The 19724-nt window shown below is 39.8% G+C and overlaps 1 protein-coding gene across 5 annotated transcripts in view; it reads left to right on the top strand.

The window, feature by feature from the left end:
- The window catches only part of LOC121912151 (girdin-like), a 76035-nt gene that overhangs the window by 7046 nt on the left and 49265 nt on the right, over nucleotides 1–19724 (top strand). For all 5 annotated transcript variants that reach the window (XM_042434243.1, XM_042434244.1, XM_042434245.1 and 2 more), the window contains exon 3: nucleotides 6578–6686. In XM_042434243.1, coding sequence (XP_042290177.1) covers nucleotides 6578–6686 — 109 coding nt within the window. The remainder of the gene's footprint in view (nucleotides 1–6577; nucleotides 6687–19724) is intronic.

Genomic DNA, 19724 nt, shown 5'->3' with positions numbered 1-19724 from the left:
TGAGGAACGAAATTCATGTTGATGGGTCCTGTTTGACCTAATCAAGTATAAGACACAAATGATCTTAGTATATGGAGTTCAGCAAATATTTTTAAAATGCCATTTTAAATTTAATGGTCCTTTGCTCTCCTCCTTCTTTGTCTTATTCATCTGACATCGTAAGCCTACTTCTTTTTTCTCACCTGGTTTTTGTGTCATCCCTCATTTGTTCTATACTTCTCAGTTCTTTTCAGTCTGTCATCCCTCTTATTTAATCATGTCTCAACACCTACTGCTACCTCTTGCTCTTTCCATCTTTCTCCCGTCCCTCCTGCTGGTTTTTCTCTCTCTCTCTCCTTCACTTCTGTGTCTCCTGCTCTGTCCATGCCTCACCTCTCCTGCCCTACCTCCCCTTTCTCTTCTCTGTTTTCTTTGAGCAGCACGTTGAAGCCTTTGTTGGCGTTCTCCTGGGCTAGTTACAGCAGACATAGTTGAGATTCCAGCTGGACTAGAGAAAAGAAGCAGGCAGATCTGCTGCTGGGATTGTCAGTCTGTTCAGTTCCCCCACTGCTACTGCCTGATTGTGGTGTCCACAGCCCTCTGCATCAAAGTGTAGAATCGGACATAAATCTGGCCACTCTCATAATCATCTTTGTGTCATGCCATCCTCTCTGATTCTGTCTGGGGGTGTGTATCAAGTTAGACAGGAAACAGCAGCTGTGACCTTGAGAGGACAAAACTTTAACAAGCCTGTGCTAATGTGAGGCACACAAGACCCCAGAACCAAGGACACTTTAAACCCCACAGGGACCATTTTAGTACTTTAGACACAGGTTTGCCATTCGTTTCACAGCAAAATCGATCTTTAATACCAGTGATTTATACAGTGGTCGACATTTAAGGTAATGGATTCTTGAGATTAGTTGGAATTTCTGGGCTGCGCCAGCTTGTGTCAGCAGATAGCATAGATACTATTTAACTGGTCAATTGTGCTGCATTTCATTTGTGTACGCACTGCCCACAACAACTGAACATTGTGTTTTCGGATGTAATGATACTTGTACCATTTATGTAAGGGTATGTCAAATGGAGATGAATACTGTAAATTCTTAAATATTATTTACCTCAACTAAAGAGAGAACTGGGTCTTTATTTGAGACTGATATATTGTTAGAGACAGATGTTTATTTTCAGTTTCCCATTTCCCCTGCGTTATATTTGACTTTTGTCTCATCTGTTCCTTTTTCCTGTGTTAATTTGCTGCTGTGCTCATTTGCTGTTTAATGCAAACTCAACACTTCCTTGGTTCGTTTCATGTTACAGGCCCTTCAGCGGCTCAGGGGGCAGAATCCCTTCTGTTCCCTGGAAGACCTTTGCTGTGAAACATCTGCAGGAAGTATTGAGTTTCATTAATAGCAGCTTAACATCGAGAATTAACAGCAAAGCAGAATTAATCAGTGACCAAGTACAGTATTTCTGTGAAGAGGAGAAACTCAGAGCAGAGTTTATGGCATGAATATGTTGACATATTGAATCAATTGTAGACCATCCAGGATTTACTTTGTGAGCCATTATAATACATGACATTTTGCCTTGTTTTTTGAGACATTGAATTTTGTTTCAATGCTTTATGGTCTTAAGTGCTTGTCCAGTACAAAGTAATACATCTAATGGCATCCAGCTTGGCAGCAGTGAGTTTAGCTGCAGTACCTATGGATACAATGGCAGAGGAGAGGAATGGGAAGAGGCCCAGTGGAAACAGAAAGACAAAGACGAGAGAGAAATGAGTCCATGAAAATCCAAGACAAGGAAATGGGGTGCTGAGAACCACATACAAATAGTCAGATCCTCACTGGTCTGTTTGTATACTACAGTTCCCATGGGAAAAGGGTCTGGAATGAGAGAAGAGGATGCAGTTATTTTCAAATATCTTAGCAGTACAAACTGATACTGATACTTACATGGTATATTTGTATATCATATGCTGAGATTGGTTGAGAATATGAATTTTACCAACTTAATTCAGTTGTTACTAGTTTGAGATGAACTGCATTTGTAAAAGTAGTGGTTAGCTTGCTTGTTTGTGCTTATTGTACTTAAAAGCTTCCACTTGGAAAGGCGGTCAGTGTGTATACATGAACTCCAGTATTTTGATTATAACAAGATTAAGGGAAAATTCCAATTATTGCTACTGTCGTGTAAACACTTAAACAGGGTTATCTTGCTTGCAATGAGGTTCTACTTGGAGTACGCATGATTTGATTTACAGAGCCAGATTACCCTTGAACTATGTCATACATACTACTGACATGTAGTCACTGTTTTTCACAGAGTAATATGTTTTTATTCTGTGAAATCCAACATAAATATCCCATAGATCTATTTACATATATGAGTACATTTTCCCAGTATTATTTCCTATTGGCTTGTCAGCTTCCACACAGCCTACAAGTCAGTAGGAAACTTCCCAAACAAAAAAATCTCAATTTTATTCATTATTGGGTAAGTTGTGTTTCTACAAGGCAAGTTAATGGTTTATTACTTTGATCTGGGTAAAGGAGTTTGATGCTGTATTGTGGACACACTGGTTAAAATTTTGACATTTTGTCAATCTTGATTGCATGTTCCAATGTGTTATGAGTGGATGTGGGCATTACAGAAACATACCCAATGAATTATCCCGAACTGAACTGTTATCCTTAGCATGGCTGCTAATCAGCTCATCCCCCAGATTCCTCTTTGCTGTTGGCTATCCCTGTGTGTGTGTGTGTGTGTGTGTGTGTGTGTGTGTGTCCCTCTCAAATACACATTAGACACAAACACACACTCCCGTGCTATGTTTGGACTGTACAGCTCATAGGCTCTATCCCAAACACGTGGCCAAATGTAGCCTGCATTTTTTTCTTTGTGTGTGTGCATTTACACTGCTTTCTGTGTGTGTGTGTATGGCATGTGCCTGGCTGCCCATGCTGACTGTAATGTAGCCTGTCATATATAGGTTAACACTACTCCCTAACCTACCCAGCCAATCAAAGCCAGGAGATGAGAGGAGAAAGCCCAGTGTCCCCAGGCTCTACTCTCTGCCTATCGACAGCACCGATAGTCCGGCTTATTGATTGGCCGTCTGGCTGACTTGCTGACTAGTTGTCTGTCTTGCTGGCTGTTCAGCTGGCCTTCTGGCTGTCTATCCCTAATCTATTTGTCTATTTAAAGTCTCAGGTTTACTGTATCAGCAGGAACACGGAGGGAGGTAATATCTGGGATATTTGACCCCCATTAGGGTTCTAAGTCCTTGTATTTATTCACTTGCTGATCCCCAAGGGGGAAGGGAGGGGGTGGTCGGGCTGTCGCGTGCTTATGTGTGGCATCAGAGAGGGAGCCAAAGAAACGAGGGGTGGATTGTGTGCCGTTGCTATGGTCTTGTTGCTGTGGCCGCCATGTTCTTGGCTGCCTCACTGGTGGTGAAGGAATGTGTGAATGGGAAACCCTTTCCCTGCTGTCTATCTGTCTTTTTCAGTCTCTTTCTCTCTCACAACTCATTTGCCGCATCACCCTCCTCGCCCTGACAGGATTACAGCCTCCACTGTGCTTTTTAATTAAGGGGTTAAATAGACCCCCTACTATGGACCTTGAAAGGGCTGCATGTGTGTGTGGCGGGGGGAGATGGGGAGGTCACATGACTGTTCATTTAGACCAGTATTAAAAAGAACCCTGTGTCCTTCTGATTAGCATGAGTGTGTGTGTGTGTGTGTGTGTGTGTATCAGGGCGGAGGCTGATCAGAAGACTAATTAACACATCCACACTACAGCCATTTGACTTGAAAGACAAGGCTTTTTCATTTGGAACTAGAAATTCTGCCCTTCTTCTCTGTGTGACATAACAAGTATTGTGCCTTTTATTAAAAGTTGTATTTAGGGTGCTATAGCAATAAATACACACTATAATTAGCATATGTTAAGATAAAAACACCTTTCCAGGAGATGCTTGGCAGAACTGTTTTTTTGGGGTTTTTTTTGTCATCAACACATAAGTTAAGAGTAAATTCATAGTTGGGTTCTAATAGTTTTTGTGGAACTGTTGTAGGTATAATTGGCCTTAATAGAAACACAGCAGCAGCATGGTATAGTGATGAGGAAGATGCCACCCCCCACCCCTGTGACTGCAAGCATCCACCAAGCTGAATGTCCTTAAGGAAGTCAAACAATCCTTCACCGTCAACCTCCCCTCTCAAACACAGCAAAGCAAATAATACACATAAGAAAATCTTTATTATACACTGTGTTTGTGGTATTTCAGGATTAACCTTTATTACAGACATGGCGGTGCAATTCTGAAGCACGAGAGCACAGATGCAAACATGCACACACATGCATGACTAAACATGTGCTGCACACTACAAGCATGCATATATTCACAAGCAGCCAGGACTCTCCTCCCCCATACTAAATGGATGTTGACCCCCATATATAGGTCATGGGATGTACATGCTTTGAAGTCTTAAGTACATATCGTGAAAAATAGAGCTGCTCTCTAACAGTGTTGATGTAAGACTGGAGTCTCAACCACATGATTAGTGTTGTTTTCCTAGACAGTCCCATGGCAAATGTATCATCATCATAAATTAATTGCAGGGATAATGTTTTTTGGGAGGCTGGGAGGATTTTTATTATTTTTCCTTCTTGGGGTTGATGTATGGTAAGGTCTGAAATACATTACAAATTGTTTTTACAAATAAATTTGCCATAGCATGTATAAAAGACAGTTTCCATTCTGTAAAAATTATTTATGCATTGTTCATCAAGAGTGTTATTTTTTTTTTTACTGTGGAGCTGCCATCAAGATCCAGTCTAGAATAACCATGTTATATAAGAGTCAACAAGGAGTTATGTCGGTTTGGAAGAAGTGTGAATGGCAAAAACCCACTGCATTTTACAAATATTTGAAACCTGCAAATTATGACAGCAAGTGGCCCCTCTGCTACATGGGGAATCCACATCAGCTCTAGTGTTGCTGTTTTGTCAACACCTCGGATCTGTGAAGTAGGGAGTCTGTGAAATAGGAATTTCCCTTTGGGGGTCAGATGATATCACGTTAATGCAACATGTCTTTAGCTCATTAACCTTTAGCTTGTCAAATTTACAAAAAATGACATTCAACAAGCTTTTAATTAGGGCTGCAACTAACGATTATTTTCACGATGGATTGATGTTTGGTTTATAAAATGTCAGAAAATGGTGAAAAATGCCAGTTATAATTTCTTAGAGTTCATGGTGACGTCCTCAACGGTCCAAAACCAAAACATATTCAATTTACTGTCATGTATGACATCAAATCCTCACATTCAAGAAGTTACAACCAGCAAAAATTTAGCATTTTTGGTTTAAAAATTATTCAGTTATCACAATATTTTTTTCTGATGATCAATTCATTGACTATTTGTTGCAGCTCTACTTTCAATGAATACTACTCATGCTGTCAAAGGAAGGAGTTAAGAGGTCATGCTATGTTAACTTCACCACAAATAAAACATGAGAAAGCAATTGGGTAATAAGCACATGGATGGCTGCCTACTACTGACCATGTGACTGACAGATAGTTGACATGTCAAGCGCTCCAAAGAGACAGAAATTGTCAGAAAACTCTTGTTTTTTGTATTGGGCAGTAACAACAATTATCTTGTCAGTAAATGTGGTTTGAAAAGAGGTTTGAGATCAAATGTGGTTTGGTATTCTAAAGGTAATTTCCATAGATATGCGAATTGTAGTAAGGATTGGTTTAGATAACAGCGGTGAGGAGATAGAATGAGTTTGTGGAATGTCTGAGGCTCACTAAAACATGTTGACACCCGTGATAACATCAGTCGTCATGCATGCTCCTTTTTAAAGTCCCTTGGGCGACTCTCGCTCAGATAAACACACAGCCTCTCCATTCTGCAAGCGCTAAGAAGACACCTCTTCTCTTTGATTCAGACAGATGGGAGGAAATGGGGAACACGGTTAAAGGTCACAGAATTACTGAAATCCACCACTGTGTGTTGGAGCTCTGATGAATGATAATTCTTCTAACTTTACTAATGAAATCAGTGTCATATCAAACATGAATCCTGCTCAGTCCCCTCAATCCTCAATCCCCCCTTTATCTATACAGTAGGTCTCTGGTAGAAATACACATCTGTGACAATCTAGTGTGTGGATTTAAGGATTTAAATGCCTCACAAAGATAGGATTTAAGTCACCAAAGAATCTGATTTGAAGGCTGGACAAAACACTGTGTCTGAAACACTGGTGCCATCAGATTTATGGGGGCAGCCTTTTTAATGTGCTCTGTCTGCTAATGTGACTGTGGCTTCTTTAACATGGTTATGGCACTGACCCTACTCAAACAAGGGTCCATTGTCACTGTGCTGCTAACAGAGCAACATGGTGTCAAACTAAAACAGGCACATACATTTTACTGGTCTTCATCTTCCTGATTTCACGTTGTAAAATAGTTCTTTGTGATTTATATTTTTGGTGAACAACAGTGTCAGAGTTTTCATGATATGGTTTATTATTTGTACTGTAATTGAATAACGCTATCATGTTTATTTTTCTACAGAAATCCCAAGGCCACGGTGCAGAGGACCAATAAGAAAGTGAACAATGATCCCACACTGCGCATACAGAACCTTTCAATTCTCATCAGGCAGATTAAAGCCTACTACCAGGTAAGATTTCCTTAACAAGCTGCAAAGTCAGATATCTTGTTCCCCTTCTTGCTGCAAAAGTTGAGATTATCCAACGGTGTCCATTTTGAGATGAAGATTTTATGCAGTTCTCGTATGTAGGAGAAAGTAGCTCTACTGTGGGTAAATTGTGAATAACTTGTGTCAACAAATGAATAACTTGTGGTTTGGGTTAAGCTCCAAGTTAAGATGTACTTGTTCTCCTGTGCCTGAGTTGAGGTGGTCTTCATTCCACTTTAACTCCTCAGGTTAAAGTGGAAAAATACAATCAGACAGCAATGTTTTCACTTGCAAACATACAGAAGTGACTCCACATTAACACATATCACATAAAGACTTGGCAGTATTAACATAGATATATTTGCAGATGTGTATGTGTTTGACTTTATGTGATGTGGGACCAGGACTCCAGTCCAGATATCAGAGAGCATCCAGTAAATATACAGAGACATCAAACATGTGTAACACAGAGATCAGTGGCAGACATGCAGCCACTGATGTGGTTCTGCCTCTCCCCCATACTCTTATCAGTATTTGTTTTTCTTTTTTTTTTTCGCTTCTTCTACTTTTCTCTTTTTTCCTCCAAAATTAGCTTGTTGGGCATTTTTCCCTCCAAATTGTGATAATGAGCCTGACATATCAGCCTTATTTTATATTCAGTTTGTCTCCGGTGTCCAAACCACACAATGCAGCTCACAGCATTACATTCTTGCCTATGAGACAGACTTGGAAACTTTAGGTCAGAGAGATGTGTACTTGATAGAAGCATGCCGAGTCAGATGTAGTCAAGTCTTATCTCATGTTCAGCAGTGTTGTGTTTATTGCGTAGCACGCTATCAGATAATCAGGCCTCAGACTTGTCAATTTGCTTTCTCACCACATTTAATCATTAGATGAGTTTCCTATTAATCTAACGGGCTGTAGAAAAAAAAAATGGAGGAGGAAATGTGGGGGTGTTAAAGATGGGAAGGGGGGTATTGATATGCATGCATTGATATACAATTGGCGACACTGCTTTCAGAGATAGTCTAGGATGTAGTGAGCACAATTATTTCCCTTTGCAGTACATGCATATAGCACACTACGCTGTTGATTTGCCCATGTCACACAACTTGGACAAAGGTTTGCAGCCCATATTTGAGCCTGGTGCCAGATAGTCTATGTAATTCTAGTCTATTATCCTTCTCTGTCTGTATGACTGAGTGCAAATTAGTGCTTTTTCTTTTGTTCAGCAGTGCTCACAATTTCTCTCAAGTGAGAGATCAAATGTGAGAGGGGCTAGCAATAGCTGCTAGCAATAACTGCAGATTTGGACACAATCATAATATATCTATACAATATACTAAAGCTGAACATGACCTGATATCCTGAACTGTCTAACAGACTCAGGGAATCCTGGGGAAATAGCTAAATCTGGTCTTACCGAGCTTCATAACACCGTTGTCCTAATTTCTTTGCGTTTGGGCAAATTCATCGCTCAGACTGTGCGTTATCTTGACATTATCAGACCATATCATGTCACTCATCTTTACTCGCATGTCATTTTGAAATGTCCGCTAAGAATAACAACATGTGGTGGTTTCTGCTGGTATCCCACACAAATCACCAATATGATTTCTGTCACAGTTGTTCTGTTGTTTGGTTTTACTTGAAATGTTAAAATGAACTTTTTCCATTTTTTTTTTTCACTCTGCTGTCATAAAGTATTGCTTAAATGCACAGTGTCACTTCCTATACTGTGTAATTGCTGTGTCAGTTGTGAAATCTGTGAGCTTAACAAATTGAAACAATCCAGAGAAACATATGATTCACTACTTTTCTGCAGCAGTGTCTCGACTGTGTTTGTGATAACCAGGACTTGAGCGTGACCCAGCATGCTGTTGCGACAGAGCAGTGAGTTTAGGAATGTTATCATGGCCAAGCAGTCGCACTGACAGAGACACAGCTTTCCCACACTTCAGACTTAGGACTATGACCCGTATCCTCAGGGGCTGTGTAAAGGCACTTTCTTATCAAGCAAGTGGTAGCTTTTATATAAAGAAGTGTGAATGGAGACAATGAATTTAAAGGCCTACTATAGCTTTTAGTTGGATCACATTATCTCTGTAACTTGACAGTGTTGGCATATAACCAAACAGGTATTAAGGTTTTTGTTTTTTTGAATTTAGATTCTTTATGAATCTGTTGTTTTTTTTATGTTGTAAGTTACATATTTTTTCATAGTTTAGCCCAGAAGTCAAGTGAAGAGTGTCACTGATTTGTTAATTGCTTTGTTAGATCTGGTTTGCCTTGGTGCTAAAGATCCTGTTAATCACTCCCAAGTCATCTTATTTAAACAATCAGCCTATTGTGTAGACGTTATAAGCCCACTAAAGCTCCACTAGGCCGCTCAAATAGCTAGCAGAATTATCTGTCAGTGGTTGGGTCAGTGGCTGCTGCGGGTTAAGTAGTGACCAGCGGAGTCTGTGGATGATGAGATGACGGGAAAGGTTAAGGACATTACCCAGGGCGTCCCAGTGACTCTTTTAGCAACAGGACATGCTCTACATCTTAACTGATCTGGATCTACCGTGTTTATATAATGCTGAACTGTTTAATACTTGTTGAAAAGAAAACAATGTAGAAAATATGAAATTATATATGTTTTGCCATTGAAAGGATGTGTACATCTACAAAGGATGTGTAAACTTAATCTAGTCCATCTGCATAATTTCCTGTTTACTTAGAGTTGCGTTTTTAGGCATGTTTGTACATCTGCTCAGCAGATTTTATGATGGATTGAAAACGCATGAACTGGATTGAATCATTGTTTTGGATTAAGGTTTGTACTTTTTGGGTTCAGTTTCTGATTTAAAATAAAGGCGACCAAAGCAAGTGTTTTCACCCTATTTGAAAATGTTGTAGTTATTTAAGGAGAATCATTACTTGTTGGATCAACAAGATGATCCTTGCCTCTTTTATTAGTATTTCATAAGTATCTTTTGGGGCCTTTTAAGTCTTTATTACAGCAATGATGACAAACTCTATGAAAGAAAATGACACGGTGTGAGTAAACAGGTGTTGTTTTCAAGATCTGAATGCAGGGCAAGAATTACAGTGTTCATTTAACATATACAACTAGGTAATCTAATTAAGTTGTTTTAGCTTTAGGAGGACAATGTAAGCCAACAATGAAACTTGTTCGTCCATGGTGTTTCAGTAATCTTCTCTGTTCATCCCATGCCTCGCTCTGTCGACCTCCTGGTCACACTATTGTTCAGCCACTTGTGTTTGCAAACTCTGCCTCACACAGACCACCTACAGGTTAAAACCCCCTTTTATTCCCTGTTGTCCTCACTGTTTATCAGTCTACCCCCTTGATGGCCTTTTGGGGACTAACCATCCACTGAACATCACACAGTGAGCTGGTAATGAGATGGACCTGCTTGTTAAAATGGACATTTCACTGTGTACTTTAGACAAAAACCAAGCTGTGTCATAGTGTGGTTCTTAGAAAAAGATGAGTTGTATTGTGTACATGCATGGGACTATCATTTCTCATACCAGAAATTTGGGGGATGGATGATGTAAAAAGTCACAAAACACTTTTTTGTTCAGACCCTTGTTGCATTGCATTTCCTTTAATCTCCCACTATCTTTGATTTACAAGTGGCAGTCTAGGTTATAAAGTGATGCAGTTATTGCTTTTGTATTTGTGTGTTTGGATGTGTATTTAATAGTCAGAAGTTGGTTGAGATAAAAGACTGCTGAGTAAGAGAGAAAGTGTGAGATAAACATGTTTTATCAAGAAAGAGATTGTGATCATTTGGTTTGTAGGCCAAAGACAAGTAAACAGTCAAACACATAGGTGGTATGAAGCAGACCTGTCCAGTTAAATAAATAAGTTGTGCGTCCTGGTCATAGCCTCGACTGCCTGGCTGCTGACAGCGATGTCAGCCAAAAAGTCAATCATGTTTACATATATAGTGCACTCAGTAAGTACTGGGACAGTGACGCATTTTTGTTGTTTTGGCTCTGTACTCCAGCACATTAGAGTAGAAAAACAACAATGACTTTGAGATTAAAGTACTGCCTGTCAGCTTTAATCTGAGGGTGTTTTTCTGCCATGCTGTCCAAAAATTGGAGGGGCAGTGTCTAAACAGGAGCTACATTTCATACTCTGTTCACCCAAAATAGGTGTCTTTAACACCCCTAAAGCTGCAAACTCTTTAACCTTTGTCAGTTTTCAATACAAATCGAATGTGAGGTATAGAGAAAAAACAGCACAAAATGTGTCAATGTCTAATGGATCCACACAGTACCTACTCACACACAGTTTCTGCTCTAAAGTCAATAGGAGCCGGTTCTTATTGGGGTAATGAGGACGAAAATTGGCTTTGATATGTGCTTTTGTGTCTCCTTTTCCTGTGGTTGTTTTGTCGCTTATCGGTTTCAGATTTCCAGAGTCATATGGATGGAGACAGAACCGTTCAGGTCTTGGGCTAATGGACTTAACAGGTTTTCAATTTATTCTACCACTCAGCAGTTTTGAAAAAGGACACGGGCCTTGTAGAGGCTTTGTATGGTTGGTTGCGTTCTGTGATTCAATAAATTGATCTCACTTAAGACTCTTTTTAATTAAATTTTCCCAGGAATCGTAAATCAGAATAAGTTAGAAACCCCTCTCTGTCATTAAAACGATTGGTTAGTGTTTTTCTTCATTGAAGCATTATTGAAAATACCTAAAAGTAATGCAGCAGCATGAGCTGGATTTATATTGATAAATGTCTAACTCAAGGTAATGCAGTGATGCATACACCATTGTTGTCCATAGACGTGTTGTCTCGTCTACAAAAGCTCTGCATTTAATTCAGAGTGGGAAAGGGGAGGACTTTGTTGAATTTGAGCCCTTGCTGACTCACCAGAGGATCTTCTGGTGTCAAGAGAAAAGTAATTAATTAACCTTTTTGAACCATTAGAGGCAGACAGTTGTGGACCTTTCCTTAGACTTTCTTTGTCCCTCTCCTCCCCCATTCCTTCCCTTCACTGCTCTACTCAGTCCCTACTTTTCCACTGCTCATTTCTGCCCCTTTGCTCTTGTACAAAATGTAATCCAAGTAGCATGTGTATGCATGAGTGTGTGTCATTTTCCACATGGGGAAACTCAAGGAGATCGATTTTTGTATAGTAGTTGAGAAAAGTGAATTGGCGCAAGGCAAGAAATTCAATAATACTGGTTTTCATTTTATAGTATCATCTCTCTTGGGCTGAGCTTGCATATCAGGAGTGTGTGTGTGTGTGTTCAAAGTCTCAGTGATTGTTCTGGTGAAGCAGATTGTGTAGGAGGAGTTCAATGTCTAGACAGGCTTTAGACTTTAGATTTCAGAATATGGTAAAGAGATCAAGGTTGAACAGCTGTAAACGTGTGTGTGTGTGTGTGTGCTTGTCCGTGTGAACGTACTGTGAATTTTAATGTTACATAGCAGCAGAAATGATGATTGCAGTGTCATATTTTCTAACAGCAAGTGAGCGTAAATCTGCATGCTAGCAATTATCCCATTTCTGCTTCCTGACTGGGATATCAACTTTTTCCGGTTACTCGGTCATTTCTGTATTGCAGAATTGAGTCCAGTGAAGGTTTCATTTCTCTGCTGGTCAGTCCAAATATACTCTGGGCCTCTTTTTAATTTAGTGGCCTTGGTTTGGCATTCTTAAGGGGGGTTGTAATATGGAGCCTCAGCCAGCTGAACTAAATTCTTTGTTCTTTTAGTGGCTTTTCTCAAAGCTCGCTAAGTGAATCCCTTTATCCTGGTTTATGAAAATCAGGCTCAGAGAGCATCTGTTGCCATTCAATGTCAAAATTACTTGATACCTTTTTCCCAACAAATAACATGGCTACTTTAGTTGTTAAAACAGTTTTTATAAATTTATGTAAGCTTCAGTGGTTGTTATTCAATGTTGATGTGTGTTTTTTCAGGGTGTTTAGCATTGCTAAGTTAAAAGTAACATTTCTCTCTGCCTCCATCCTTAGAAATACTACTGCTACTTTTGGAAATAAGAGCTGCTCTGTCCTCTCTGCGTCACTGCTTTGGTTTGGGGTGTGGCGTAAAGGCTGGTAGCTCTGTTTTGACTGTTCAAAGGCTAACAGAGGCCACCATTCATCCTGAGTGTGCCTGGCCCAAGACTTTTGCAAACCTCTTTGGCAAGGCTATGAGGATAGGTTATATAGGATAGGTTAATCAGGACTTTCTTAGGTGTTATTTGTTATCATCTGCAGGCTACATTGATCAGAGACAAGCCTGAGAATACTTTGATGGTTCTAGGCACATTCAACTCTGCTTTCAGAGACTATGTCCGGAAGTTTCACTGACCTTTCCAGGGTTTTTACTGGCTCAGACTGAGCATTTGGGGGGGTGACTATGCACGACAGTAAGCATGATCGGTCCGTGTACAATGAAGGCAATGAGTCTGTGTTAACTTATTTGATTTGACTTATATGTTTTCTCCTGTTATTTTTTGACCATTTGATAAACAAAAATGTCTATTATGCCTGAGTAAATGAAAGTTTGAATTAACAAAACTGGTTAAAAAATGTTTTGTTTTGGGTTTTTTCTTTTTACAAAATTGGAAGAGGGGGAGCGGAAGGAGGTTGAGGGAGAGGGGTGTGGGTTTGGAAGAGGTGAGGCAGTCAATTGCAGAGGTCACATCCTGCTTTACAGCATTTCACCCTCCTCTTTTATTGACTAGATAAAAGGATCTGACAAGGCCATGGTAGTCAATGTCGTCACCTTTTGGTCCGTCAGTGGCCACCCTGCAGCACACGTCAAGGTGGTCATCCTTGAGTCGGCTCCTCAGAAGTATTTTCACCTGTCGAAAATTGAATGGAGAATGCAATGATTGTGCTACCAACAAATTAGCCTATTAGCAATCCTTTAACTTTTAACATTAACTTTTCGCCTGCCTGTGGACTGTTGAGTTCCTGTGGCTGATGACAGAATCCAGCCTATAGGTCTTGCTGGGCTGCCTTACCCATACAACAACCATGTCGTTATGCTTTGTGCACACTGCACAGGTCATGCCCAAGTCAGTTTGGTGCAGCCAGTCATGGGTTTGAACCCACTCTGGGTCAAACTCACTGGCCCTATGATGGCTGCTCTTTTCCTTTGACTTCCTACAAAATAATACAATGTTAGTTCATGCAATTCAATTCAATTCCACTTTCAACCTCTCAGTCTCAGATCTGGTGCTGAACTTCCTGCCTGCTGTCCAGCTGCCTCTCTGAGCTCACCCTGTCTCTCTATCACTATCCCTCCTTGGGCCTCTACCTGGGCATTTCCTGACCCCCTGGCCTACTTCAGTGTTATGAAAGAGAAAAAAGATTAGGCCTGTAGGAATCACTGAAGCACTTATCTTTCATTTACTTTATTTAGGAGTATATCCAATGGTTGGCAATTCTAATAAACATTCACCTTTCTCCCTCATCTTCCTCTCTCCTTATCTTTTGAAAGTAGGCGGCTATTGTGCTTGCTCTCTTTATGATCAAACTGAAAACAAAGCAAAAAAAATACTGAAATGTATTCAAATAGAGAATTAGCCTATAATTTTTAATTTTCAATAACTTTTTAAGAACCATTTCCAAAAAATGGTTGATTTTCTAAGGATTCCAGTACTTGATTTTTTTTCGCTCCAACTTGAAGTAGGCTAACATTACTTTAACGACCTTGTGTGAACCCTGACAGAATAGTAATGGCAGAATTAGTTAGCTAGCTAGCTGTAGTGCTAATCACTCTCCTCATCCAACTACCACTTCTGAATAAAAGTTGGGAGACTTAGCAGTCAGCAGCCTCACATTTCTCTGATCTCTATTTCTGTGTTTAGCATCTGCAGGTTAGGCTAACCCAACTAACTTCGAGGCTAACCCCCTTCACTTTTACAGCAGTTGGGGAAACAGATGTGACTTTTCTTGGCCTAGAGATCACATATAGGACACACTGTGGCCTATACTGTACATTTACTTCCAGATTGAGAACTTACGGCTAACCTTTTCCTCTGCTTCGCTTGCATTCACCGTCACTTTTCTGCCACTTGCTCTCTCGCTCAACTACTCACTACACCTGCTACGCACATATATTATGCACTGCCCTATTCCTTAAAAGGAGCTACGCTACCAAGGGTTTCCTGAGCAGTGACACTGAGGTTAACTCACGTTTCAGAACAGCGCTGCACAGAGGCTCCCAAACGCTGTTGATTTCCAAATGAGTGGATATTTGGTGTTCTTTTTTGCATTAAAAAAATATTTTTTTGGCCTGGCAGGGATTCTTGTTGGCCTGATGGCCTGCCAGGCCCGTACAATTATGGGGAAACACTGCATACACTCATATTAATACATAGAAAATAAGCTGAATTTCATTGGAAACTTACCTCACAGGTGATCCAATTTGAAGGCTGTCCAAAAAGCTGATGGATGAGAGGTGTTTTGACTGCTGTAAGTCAAAGACGTTGTATTTGACGTTATGTTCTGCTTTTTCAACAGTTGTTTGATAAATTGCCTCCAAATCACATTTGGAGAGAATTTGAATTCTATTTTTATTCTCAATTATCACGTTGGCGCTGGTTATTTTCCTTTAGCGCTGGCTAAAACCTCTTTGGGGGGTGCCAAAAATTCCTCTATGCAGAAAAAAACCTACTTTCAGAGAAACATTTTTTTCATAAGCATTTCAGCACAGAATTTAAGCGTATTTCTCCCACATTTGATTGTTTCTGTTTTAATGAATATTTCACTTTGCAGTCCAGGCTTCAAATATTTATCAGTTGGAGTTTGTCAGCATTAAACCTCTGAGCAAGCATGAGGGTAAAACCTTTGAGCTGACATGGCTGTCTCACTCCTCTGCCTTTTCTACCCAGCTGAGAGAAATTCCATTTGTTTCACTACTGACATTAATGCACCTTTTTTCTTATCTGCTGTCTAAACCACTATGCCTTATCATGTATTATATTCTTCTTCTGCATATGTTCTTCCCAATAAAGAATTTCTTAAGGTGAAGAAGAATTTAGGAATCCAGCTACCTAACTTGAACCTAGCACTGGGAATAAGAGAGTCTGGCTTCTTGGCTTGTTGACATAAAGCCTCACAAAGATGCTCTGTTACTGGGCCAGTGTGGCGTTGACACACACACACACACACACACACACACACACACACACACAGTGCACACTCTCACATTCACTCACATGCATACATGCACACACAATCTGCCGCGACATACTGTAGCTATTAATGCTTGTTTTTGTTTTTGACTTGGACATCAAAAACAGGGAAAAAGAATTTTCCATCCTTGTTATTGCAGCTTTTGCTTTAAACCAGAGGTTATTTTCATTGCCATCAGCTGGAACTCTGACAAAGTATACAAATATATTTTCTATATATTATCTTTTTTTATAAGTCTGGAATTCCCCATTGACTCCTTGTCTTGCTGCTTCTTTCAGCATCAGCCATGAGCAAATCAGTTTATTAGGGCATGTGCTTGTAGCTGCAGGCCAAATGTGTGTTGTCATGCAGACTCACATGCTAGCTAGTCTGAATATCCTGTTGATGATGTAGCTAGTTAGTTACAGTAGCTAGGTCTTTATAAGCAATCACAGAGGCAGTGGGCCGTCAAGCATCTTTATTTGAGTTGAATAAGGGAATATAATTGAGTTCAGAGGTGAATCAGATTGATCTGTCTAGCTCAAGCCATAAAATTGACTTAAAGCCATTGAGCTGCATTTCATGCACAAAATAACCCAGCTTTTCTTGTTCTGCTCCTAAAACCATATTAATGTTTAGTTCTGAGTAGCTTTGAGTACTATTCTTTACAGCAACATAAAAAAATGGAAAAGAAACATTTAAGAAATGATGACAAATGTCTCCAATCAAATACATGACTGATTATTAATATAATGTAGAATTATTCATATTATTTCCATTTAGTCGTTAGTTGTTTATTGTTAAATTCAGGATATGTCAAAACCACAATTTGGCTTTAAAAAGCTTTACCGATGTTTAGCACAGTTTGATTGATGCATCCCATTCAAGTGAAACTGATTTATTAAAATCAAAGATAAATACGTCCTCTCATGTCTGTAGGGGATTTTTCTACTTTCACATTCCTGTATTGATATCATTCATTCTGACTACGTCATACATTGTAGTTTTTTTTTTTTTTTTTTATCTCAAACAAGGAAAGTATGCTAGTGCAAGTCATCTAAGAGTCATTTATAGCCGCTGGCTTTCTCATCTTCAATGAGCCTCTTACTGTAAAACAAATGCTCACTTATTCTCAGACATGTTTGTACACAGTCCGATTTTTTTTTTTTTGTGAAACTTTAATATTTATTGAGTTTTTGTTTGTGCATACAACCAAAAGTATTGTGTGTTTGTTAACGTATGACTTTTTTATGAATAGAAAGTTAGAAAAAGAAAAGAAAAGCAAACAAACAAAAAATACATGCGTATACAAATCCAATATCTTGAAATTTATATATCAGTGAGTCCATAAGCATCTTCCATTTCTTCCATTTATTAACAAAAACATTTTTCTCTCACACTTTTTTCCATAGTATAAATCTCTGTAGTCTATCTATAGTAGGGGGTTCGGTCTTAAACCAATTACTTGTTATAACATCTGCACTGTTTTTGAGCTTTCAAGTTCTTCATGTTGAGTGATGTCCCCGTTTACCACCCAGTCACATCATATAATCACAGCCTCGAGTGGGAAGTGAGCGTTGGCTTACCAAAATACCACAGTATGCTGGTATGTGAGCATACATTTCTGCGAGGACTGACTCTGTGTGTTTGTGCGTGTGCCTAGTGTGATAGAGTACATGTGAAGGGGAATTAGTGGCAGTTCTGATGTAGAGTAGGTTCCCATATGTTTAAAAATGGGAGGTATTTTTAGGCACTGCTAGCAGAGTGACTGTATGAAGAGGAAGCTAGAAGCCAGGTTCTTCTTTTCCATCACTGATCTACTGAAGAGCATCTGGGTTGTGTTTCTATGATTCACTGCTCTGTAATAAAAATAAATAAAATCCAGCCCCCAAAAAATCTGTTAAAATTCTAATGTTGAAGTCGTTTGAAGGTTTTTATCATGTATTCATTCAGCAGATGCACCTTTTTATTATATAAAATGATGTGGACAAGTAGCAGCACTAAATCACATGGCCTATTGTTGATATTGTAGATTTAAACATTTTTAAATGCATTTATTCTAAAGAGAGCTGCCACTCTTCAAGTTTAGTGCTACAAAGCAAATAAGCAAAGTCAATTGAAAACAGTTGATATGAGTTCAAGAGAACAATCAAGTTTCATTTAAATGAGGCCTTAAAGAGCGCAATAATTGCAATGACTTTAATTGCATAGACTGATGTATGTGTGTAATTGTGTGAACTTCTCCAGTTAGTATAAAGCACAGCCCTGGGGTGATGGGGGTGGGGGTGTAGGGGGCTTCCCCCAGCTCACCTGCCTCCACCTTTGAGACAAGCAGCAGGATGAACCCGTCCACTCGTTCAGCCTCAGGGCTCTGTTGTGAAAAGCACTCTAGCTGATAGATAAAAGCAGAGAACAAAAGAAACAGGAGTACTAATGGCTCGTTTTCTCCTCCTCCTCATGTAAGAGATGATCTGTCCATCTGGCCAACAGTAGACCCCGGCTGCTCTTCTTCTTATTGGGGTTTTACTGTTGAACCAAGTGCAACTGTGGCGTTTTTTTAGCTTGTTAGGTCAAATCTAATTATTAAGTAGTCCATCCGTACCACACTAGCTTTATTTCACTTCATTTAAAATATAACCAGGAATTACGTGAACAGTTGCAGCACAACTTGCACAGGGTTAGCCTTAATTCTCCATAATTCATTCTTTTTTAAGTCAAAGCACTTCATGTATGCTGAGGCGACCCTCTTGTTATTTTGCAATATATGAACAGTAACTCAAAATAAATTGCCTGAGTAAAAAGATGAGCACCCAAATTAGTTTGAGCCACTGAGTATTCCACCAGGTAATTAAACCATGTTGACTTTCTTCGTCGAGAAGCTTTCACATTGTCATTATGGATGTTCTTTTAATGTTCTTTGCACAAATGATTGGAGACTCTAGATTTAAAAATCTAAATCGGTCTAGCTTTATAAACATTTGGAGTCGTCCATGTTGATTAAAGCGTAATTTGGCTGCATGTGGCTAGCTTGCATCCATAGACAATCACTCAATCAATGATGTTTGCCTGTTAACATGTCAGTTCCTGAGCTTGAATAAGAGGGAATAAAGAGTATGAGGCAGACAGAAGAAAGCCTTTAGTCATCCATCTAGCAACACTACTGGAGGGATGTTGCTTTGCTCCTTGAACTGCAGTGCACAAACCCTTTTGTGTTCTTATGGGTCTATTACAGTTTTGAACAGCAGGAGAACTGTGTTTGCATTGATTTAGTTCATGGGGATGCAGTGAGATCTGGTGGTTTCTGTGTGTGTGTGTGTGTGTGTGTGTGTGTGTTTGTTTGTGTGTGTGTGTGCAGTGACAAAAGGAGGAAGCATTCTCCTTCCCATTGTTGGTTACAACCTTTTCAAGTTCATAATCTCTGCAGTTTTTCAGCAGGAGAGAAGTCCGCAATGCCATACCCAGGAGAGGGCTTAGTGTGTGTGTGTGTGTGTGTGTGTGTGTGTGTGTGTGTGTGTGTGTGCGCACGTTTGCACACGTACTGTACTATGTGTGTCAGCCTCACTAGCATGGGGAGAATAAACCTATCTCCTCGTTTCTATGGTAACACTGCATGTCTGCAGAATGGGTGTGATTCAGGATTTCAGGGTTCAGGCAGCATTTGTACGCACATGCACTTGACAGACACACACACACACACACACACACACACACACACACACGCACACACACTCAGTGGCAGTACAATTAGTCCCCTGTTAAAGCTGTGCCGGTAGCGGAACTTGTGCTTGGTTTGATAGGTGGGAAGTTGTAGGGGGGTGTGTGTGTGTGTGTGTGTGTGTGTGTGTAGGGGTGTG

The sequence above is a fragment of the Thunnus maccoyii genome, chromosome 14 (genome assembly GCF_910596095.1).
Source record: "Thunnus maccoyii chromosome 14, fThuMac1.1, whole genome shotgun sequence".
Taxonomy (NCBI): Eukaryota; Metazoa; Chordata; class Actinopteri; order Scombriformes; family Scombridae; genus Thunnus; species Thunnus maccoyii.
The sequence above is the reverse complement of the archived record's forward strand: the minus strand, read 5'-3'. Positions and strand labels throughout refer to the sequence as shown.